Source organism: Phalangium opilio, unplaced genomic scaffold, assembly GCF_054372755.1.
Source record: "Phalangium opilio isolate 3A_F unplaced genomic scaffold, DU_Popi_V2 ptg000078l_1, whole genome shotgun sequence".
NCBI lineage: Eukaryota > Metazoa > Arthropoda > Arachnida > Opiliones > Phalangiidae > Phalangium > Phalangium opilio.
Genome location: NW_028324186.1, coordinates 3,872,957 through 3,881,627, shown reverse-complemented (window position 1 = coordinate 3,881,627; position 8,671 = coordinate 3,872,957). Strand labels below are relative to the sequence as shown.

The window sequence follows — 8,671 nt, the reverse complement described above, 5'->3', positions numbered from 1 at the left end:
CTCCCGTGACCAAATCGTCGACAAATAGACATTTATCAACTTTGTCACAGACTTCCGGTTCTTTCTCCTTATACTTTTTGACGTGGTGTCGTATCGTAGCTGCAAGCATGAATGGGCTTGAAGTAACTCCAAACGGGACCCGAGTCATTCGGTATACCAATAGGTTGGAGTTAGCATCTGGATTGTTTACATCAATCCACAGGAAACGGACAGCGTCTCGGTCATTTTCGCAGATCGAAATTTGTAGAAACGCCTTTGTTATATCAGCGGTAAATGCGATACGATTCTCACGAAATCGGATGAGAACGTCCAGAAGTTCTGGGTTCAGGTTAGGCCCTGCTTACAGACAGTCGTTAAGTGATGGACTTCCTAGGGCGTGTGAGGATGCGTCATGTACGACTCGAAGCTTGGTAGTTTCGCTGGCGACGCGAATGACTTCTCGATGAGGAAGGTAGTAAGTGGGGAGGTCCATTTTTAAGGTCATAGAGGTGCTAACTCTTTCGACAACTCCTGATTCCAACTGTTCCTTAATTACGTCGTTGTAATTCATGAATAGGACTGGATTTGATTGCAGTTTTCTTAGTAAAACTTGGGTTCTCTTTTTAGCGACGTTGAGATTATCGGCGAGTGTCAATTTATTTGGTTTCCAAGGGAACGAGACTTCATAACGTCCATTTTTGAATTGAATGGACCTTTCAAAAGAGGTTAGAACATCGCTGTGTTCTGGTGATTTTGAATCCGAGTCCCTTATACCAATTGAGTCGAGCTCCCAGAATGATCGGAGTTGCGTGGAGACCAATTCTTCCTCGGACGGAGTTACGGCGCTTATGTGCATGACTGAAGCCGTGTTTATGCCGATTGACGTGGACGTGACCATCGTTGGTCCGTTTATGACCCATCCAAAAACAGTATTTTGCGCGACGAGTTTGGAAGAAAGGCGTTCGAACCTTCCATAAACAATTCCCCAGTATTCATCTGAGCCCAAAAGCAAATCTATGGAAGAAGAGCCACTTTGGCCATCGTTGTCTTCAAGCGTGTCTACTAGACGGAGTCCTCTTTTCTTCATTTCTTCAACGACACCCGAACTTGGTACCGAGAAGACTGCTCCGCTTATCTCCTTCTTCGATTCGAAAGCTTCGATTGTGACTCGACGCTTGGGGTCAAAAGTGCATGCTAGTTCTAGGCGAACTTTTCTCCTTTTGCTGCGTATAGGTTCAGCTCCCTCAAAGGGGTATACGTCCAGTTCTTCTTCAGAGATTACCGGTAGGTTCAGGCTTTTAGAAACACTTTCCTTGATAATCGTTACCTGGCTTCCGTTGTCCAGTAGACAGCGCAGTTTCTTGGTGCTTCCATCTTTAGGGTTCTTTCCGACGGCCTGGGCCATTTGCAGCAAGACCATCTTGTTCCGACTAGGTTCGTTCGTCCCTACATGATTATTAGCAGCTTGAGTTGGGCTTGAGGTTGAAGACTCTTGATTATACCCGCTTTCTTCATCTTTCCCTTCGCAAAGGGTAATGTGGTGTTTCTTCCCACAATTAGGACAGTTTTTACTGTTAGAGTCGCAGTTTTTCGTACGGTGTTTACTTCGTAGACAAATAAAGCAGCGTTGTCTTTTAAAAACGAGGTCTTTTCTTTCCGCTAGAGTTAAGGCTTTGCACTCCGAGGTTTTGTGCTCTGAATCGTCACAGTAAAAGCAGGTTTTTACGTAAGCGCGACCTTTGTTAGTGCCAACCAAAAGAGCGGAGGCAGTAGATTGGGACGATTTTTGATTGCGATTTTTGTAACCAGAGGGGTTAACAAATATTGGCGGTTTTCTAGACTCTGATTCTTTATTTGTATTAGCTTGAGCTCTTTCGCGAAAACCGATTTCTTTTCGCAAAAAATATAGGAGATCATCTACGGAATACGACTTTTGATCGTAGTTACGATTAAAATCAATTGAAAGTTCTAATGGCAAAGTTTTAACTAATACATGGCATAATAAAACACCGTAAGAATTGGTGACTACACCGAGAGATTGTAAACTGCGAATTTGTACTTCACAAGTGTCATACAAACGTTTTAGTCCTTCAATGTCATTAGCTCTCTTTACGGGCGTTAAATTAGTTAAAATGTTCATGTGAACTGCCGTGATATCTTCTGAACAACCAAAGCGTTCTTTCAGATTTTTTATAGCGGTGTCATAATTTTGATCAGTTGAGGCTAATCCCGACATTGACCTAGCGGCAGCCCCAGTTAAATAAGATTTAAGATAAGAGAACTTAGCTGATTTTGGTAGAGTAGGGTTGTCGTGGATGGTCGCAGAATATTGAGACCAGAAACTCAGCCAATTTTCGATGTCTCCGTTGAATCGTTCGATCTCCAACTTCGGTAGCCGGACGTTGGGTGCTGATGACGTCACTGAGATGCTTCCCGTCGTAGAGTGCGTTCCACCAGGTGCGAGCGGTGGAGGCGTTTGAGGTACTTGAGGAGTAGGTGTTTGAGGTGGTTGCAAATTAGGTGTTTGGTAGCCGTAGGTTAGAGATGGTGCCCCAGGTTGGGCGGCTGCCTGTTGCATCCTTATACCATCTAATTTCTCCAGGAGGCGTTTAGCTGAAGCACTAGCTTCCAAAATGTCGTCCGCGTACTTGCAGCAAACCTCAAAATCGTTCTCTTGTACCTCATCTCCATCGATTAGGTTTTCGATGAGATTATTAAGGTTTTCTAATTGCGACTCTTTGTCGTTTAGAAGTAACACACAGTTTTCTAGTTTATCCACGTTAGGTGTGGCAGAGTTCAGTTCAATTTTTATAGCCTTAATAGCGCGAGTAGCTGCAGACCGTACTGCACTACGCTTCTTAGTGTATTTAGATAGTTGTTTCGCGTTTTGAGTCGCCTCAACTATTTCTTCGTTTTCCGCCATATTTAATTTTTTTTTTTGTTACCAGTTTTAAGACGATTTATACCGAGCGCGAGTGTTCCTTATATCGACGTATTTCCCGGGTTTCGGCACCAAAATGTAGTGGGATTTTGGCCGAGGGGCTGCTCAAGAGTGGGAGAGCTTAGAATACTTTAAAATTCCCGACTGAAAAAAAGAACTTTAAAGCCAATTTTATTCCTTTTAATAAAATTGAAGGGTTGGTCGAAATAACGTCGATTAGTAACATTCGGTGGAATAACAAACTGGTATTGTATAAAAACTTAATACTTTAATACGAAATACAAAGGAAAAAAAACAAACTTATACACGGCGAAAGCGAAATTTTACCGTCCCGAGACGGGTAGAGGGAGAGAGGTCGGCCCGTGCCTTCCTCGTACAGGTAGATTTTTGTACGACTGAAGTTTTCTCATCCATCGAAGTTTTCTCTCTTCGATGAGAACAATTTGTCGTTTTTGGGGGCTCTTGCCCATTGGGTCGAAGGGGTCACGTGTAGTACGGAAGCCGCTTAGCAACTCCATATAAGGAGCGATTTTTCCCTCCAGCGAGGTTATGACGTCTTAAAGGTTGCATTCCGTAAACATGACTCACGAGAAAGTGAAAGGGGACTCTGGGCAAGAGAAACCCAAAAATGACTATTGACGATAAACTTTTAAAGGGTTAGTGTTTTTAAAGGGTTAGTGAAATGAACATTGCAAATTAAATTTTGAACACGGTTATACACACAAATAGTTTTAAACAAATATGATTATTAAGCAAACAAATAGGATTATTAAGTAAACAAGCAGAAATTAGTTTCGTTATTTAGTTATTTAGTTAGTTTAAGTGAAATGAACATTGCAAATTAAATTTTGAACACGGTTATACACACAAATAGTTTTAAACAAATATGATTATTAAGCAAACAAATAGGATTATTAAGTAAACAAGCAGAAATTAGTTTCGTTATTTAGTTATTTAGTTAGTTTAAGTTAGATTCAAACAAAATCATTTAACATGAAATAAGTCAACGTCAGCGGGCGTCATCTCTCCCATGGACATTCGATTTAAAGCGAAGGCAAATATTTTGTCATCTTTCTGTCTCAAAATTTCGTTAAGTTCGTAAAGCTTAAATTCTTCCCACAGCGGCGCGTAGGGGTTATTCTTTTCTTTTAAAGGCATGAATGTGTAGTTATCGCCCACAGGAGGCAACTGGTTGTAGTCTCCCACAAGAATAATTGAAAGGCCACCAAAAGGCTTTGAAGTTCCGAAGATTTGTTGGGCTCTTACATTAACATAATTGAATATTTTGGCTCCGCACATTGATATCTCATCTATTACCAAAAGTTTTAGGCTTAAAAGAGAACTTCTTTTTCTGTTCAAAGTATCGTTGTCCAAAGGGTTCATTTTGCCAGAAAATTGATTAGTTGGCAGGTTAATGGCTGAATGAAGAGTAACACCATCAATATTAAAAGCCGCTTTCCCAGTGAAAGCGGTTCTTAGAACTGTCAGTTGTGTTGGATCGGCACCAGGCTTGTTCTTTTCATGTCTGGATACGGCTTCAAAAATGGCTTTAATCCAAAGACTTTTTCCAACACCAGCACCGCCGGTTTTCAGAATCCTCAGAGGTTCTTCTTGAGATGTTTTGAAATGATTTAATACATAGTAGAAAATCTCTCGTTGTTTGAAGTTGAGTTTTCGAAGCATGCTGTGATATTCTTCATTGTTGACCAGAGTTATTTTTGGAGTAAAGTCGGCTGCAGTGGTCTGTTGAATATCAGAATTAATGTCGCAAATAGCTTCTTGGAGGGTGTTGACATAATATTGCGGATCATCCAAAGAGAAACTTCTATCACGTTCGTTTTGATGTTCGATCATGGGTTGAATATTTTGAGGCTCATTTGGTTGTTGATTTTGTCTTACTTCTTGGATCATTTGATCCAGATCCAAATCATCAATTTAATTTATAAATTCCCTTCTTGCATGAGATATTTCCGGCTTACGGGCTTCATAGATATCTTCTACGTTGGCCTCCAGCAGTTCGGTTTCCTCACAACGCCAAGGTAGAAACAGCATTAATTCCACTCGACAGTAGTTTTTCAGATCTTTCACCATACAGTTCTTTTTGAATCTTATTACTTTGGCCTGCATCCTTTTCTTGACGTATCCTGAAGAATCTTTCAGTTCAAGGAAATTAACAACAGAAATTGTTTCATTTTCTTGGTCTTCATCTTCGTTCAGATTTTGAGTCCTTCTTTGGCGTTTGCTTCGGGAAAAATCATACCATGAGGCGAAAGCAGCAAGACTGACATTTTCCAACTCATCTGGTCTCGCAATATAATGTTGTATGACGCCATCAGAAAAACATCAGTACTATCATCAGGTAATAATTCCAATTCAGATGGTCTTTTCAGAATGTGAACCCTTTCTTCTGGAGGTGAAGTGTTTATGAAAATATGAGCGCGAGTGCTCCGGCAAATAGGGATTGAAAGTATTATGTAGCAGCATTCTTGAGCGCTAATTTCTTCGCAATGAATAAATTTATTAGCAATGATCTTTAATCTCTCTTTTATGCCACTTCCTCTATTTTTTGCTTCTTTTACAGCTTCTCTGAGGAGCACTGACATACCCTTTTGGGCTTTACCAATGTAGGAAACGATGTACATGAGACAGGCGTAAGGGTCAAAGACGTATTGGAGATCGATATTAGCCTTCCACAACTCCAAAATCTTTTTGTTGTATGGATTTATTCTTATTTCTTTTGGCGATCTTTTAAGAAGTACAGATAACCTTCGAATTGGATAAGTTACAGCTGCAACATATTCCTCTTCAGTCATGTTCAGTGTTTCCAAAAATTCTTCATATGTTTCCGGTGCAGTTTCAACTTTCAAGTTTCCGATAACATTTTGCACCAATTTACTTCTAGCTTGAACCTCTTCAACGTCTTCGTCTTCGGCACGTTTTGAAGGGTCGTAAATAATGGTTCTTCCCATTGGCGGAAAAGGTATACCAAATCGACACGATGACTGCCCGGTATCATTCTTCTTCCGACAGGTTCTGGAATGCATGTGGGTTTGCAGTTTCACCAAGTTGTTCCATTTTTCACTTCCATCCCCTTTCGAGCAAGTAATGTTTGAATCAATGAACGTGATAACTTCTTCCACGGTAGAGTTATCGCTTCTCAGTTGTGGCGCATTTGTAATCCAGAGTAGAATGTGGGCGTGTGGTGATCCCCTCATTTGGAACTCGATTCTAATGTAATAATCATCAATGGTTCCTATGGGCGACTCCTTGCTTCGCAGAAATTTGAAAAATTCTCTCAACCGATAATCAAAATATCGGCTGCAGGTGACAGGGTCCTCATTTATGTGTTTGGCTCGGTCCATAAAACCCAAAGTTTCCACGTACTCTTTCACTGTTTCTCGAGGGTGTCCGGCAATTACACATAAGGACTCCAAAAGCTCTTGCCATTTCGTCTCCGCAGCACTCAGAGTAAGAAACCATGTAGGATTTCCAAGTTGACGAACCATAGCCAGAAGATCTTTCTCACGCTGTTGTAAATAGCCAGGGGAAGATCTTACGCTTTCCAATACCTTGTAACCATCATCGTGTTTTACCAAAGAATCCAAACTTCCAGGTTAATAACCCAGCTGTGTATGGTTGGCCAGCTTTTGACTTGGTTTTTCTCATGCAAATTTGTTTAGAGCTCCGTAGTTTTATTTGTATTAATTTTTTGTACGTATAAAATAATTTTGGAATATTCTTCGCACAACGCCTATCGCTGTTTCTGAATTCCCATTTTATTTGCTGCGTGTACGTATCCTTAGGTGGAAGATTCAACCCTTGACCAGCATAAATTGTTGGAAAAGAAAGGAATTCAGCGTCTTCGTCAAAAAGAATAGATTGCGGTGTCTGTCCTTCTCCAAGAGCATAAGAAATACTTTCAATTTGAGGAGTAATTAGATCTTCAGAGGCAATAAGTAGGGTATCTCTTTGCCATTATTTAGTCGCTCTTGTTCATCTGTTTCATCCCATTCGTCGTCACTGTCAGTAACGCTCTGAGGTTCAGCAATAGCATTCTCTCGTGAATCTGTGCCAACAGATGGCACGTTGTCTACTTCCATTCGCATATCTTCTTGATTCGATACGAAATTCATGGTATTTGATTGGCTGAACTCCAATACCAAGTCAGCTGGAACTGTTACTCCATGTTTGATATATAGAGGAGTTGGCATAAGGACGGTTACGCCGTCCAAAACTTTCTTTGCACGAATCGTTTCGTTTATATAGTGGTGTTGATATTCCATTTTTCTCATGAGCTTAATTTGAACAACTTGAGTTTCAGTGGGACGTCTGGGTAGAATTGAAACTGAAGAGTCTACTGAAACTGGCACGTTAACGACATTGCCACGAATTCCTTTTTGTTGATCAACTCCAAGTTTTCTTATCTGCATAAAAGGTAATCGAGGAGAAATCATTCTACACTCGAGTTCCGTAAGATTTTTCAACTCCGGAGATAAATCGGGAAAACAATAGCCATGTTCTTTTGAGAGTGGTGGTACTTTCTTTCGGGAAACATAGCAGTAGCAAGAATAACACAACAAAATATGTGATGGAAGCAGTCTATGATTTATCCCTTCAACTGATAAATATTTAGCTGAATCTGTTTTTTTAACAGAAGTAGGAAAAAATAGCCCGGAACAACATTCACATTTATGATCTGGACCATACGATATATTTTGGAGAAAAGTCTTTTCATAATATTGGGGGTGTTGTTTCCTAGTTGTTCTATTGGAGTTATGGCTTTCAACCTCCCGCTGGGCAGTAACTTCACGAGTAATTTGCCTTGTAGAGTTGTCTCTTTGCAATTCAGATTCAGAGGCATCATTAGTTGTGGGGCCTTGGCTCGCGGCAAGGCCATCAAAAATTGCGGGTCCTTGGCTCGTTGAAGGGCCAGGAAAAACGGCGGGTCCTTGGCTCGTTGAAGGGCCAGGAAAAACGGCGGGTCCTTGGCTCGTTGAAGGGCCAGGAAAAACGGCGGGTCCTTGGCTCGTTGAAGGGCCAGGAAAAACGGCGGGTTCTTGGCTCGTTGAAGGGCCAGGAAAAACTGAGAGTCCTTGGCTCGTTGAAGGGCCAGGAAAAACTGCGAATCCTTGGTTTGTTGAAGGGCCAGGAAAAACTGCGAATCCTTGGCTCGTTAAAGGCCCAGGAAAAACTGCGAATCCTTGGCTCGTTAAAGGCCCAGGAAAAACTGTGAATCCTTGGCTCGTTATAGGCCTAGGAAAAACTGTGAATCCTTGGCTCGTTATAGGCCCAGGAAAAACTGCGGGTTCTTGACTAGTTGAACAGCCACCATTTGAAAATGGGCCATCTATAGCTGAGTTACTTTTCTTCTTCTTTTCAGCATATCTTTTTCGACGACGTGCGTTTTCTTCTTCTCTGTATTGTGGATCCTGGCGTAACCTCCTCATTCTTTCTTTAGACGTTTCGTTGGTTTTAGAAGCCATTTAATTTATCAAATTAAACTGATTACAAAATGAATGTGAAATTATTTAAGCCTAATGTGAAAAAAAGGAATAGTTTCTAATAAATTTTCAGATATAAAAAATGTACAACCTAATAACAATGAAAAAAATAAATATAGTTTCAGATAAAGTGATCTTGCTTAGATCAAGAAAAAATTTAAAGAATGTACAACCTAATAAAAATGAAAAAAAATTAAATATGGTTTTAGATAAAGTGATCTTGCTTAGATCACGAAAAAATGTACAGCCT

The 8,671-nt window shown here is 40.6% G+C and overlaps 2 protein-coding genes across 2 annotated transcripts; both read right to left on the bottom strand.

Annotated features, from left to right (window-relative positions):
- Positions 1-340: 340 nt before the first annotated feature.
- Positions 341-2,902, bottom strand: LOC149655840 (uncharacterized). The gene has a single exon (XM_089845051.1). The coding sequence runs from the start codon at positions 2,900-2,902 to the stop codon at positions 341-343; it is 2,562 nt and encodes an 853-aa protein (XP_089701177.1).
- A 2,231-nt stretch (positions 2,903-5,133) lies between these two features.
- Positions 5,134-6,503, bottom strand: LOC149655839 (uncharacterized). Its single transcript, XM_089845050.1, has 2 exons — positions 6,498-6,503; positions 5,134-6,447 (listed from the first exon to the last, which is right to left on the bottom strand). The coding sequence occupies exons 1-2, from the start codon at positions 6,501-6,503 to the stop codon at positions 5,134-5,136; spliced, it is 1,320 nt and encodes a 439-aa protein (XP_089701176.1).
- Positions 6,504-8,671: the final 2,168 nt, after the last annotated feature.

Bases quoted from the DNA above. Each gene is read 5' to 3' on its own strand.
- LOC149655840 (XM_089845051.1), bottom strand. From the start codon at position 2,902: ATGGCGGAAAACGAAGAAATAGTTGAGGCGACTCAAAACGCGAAACAA.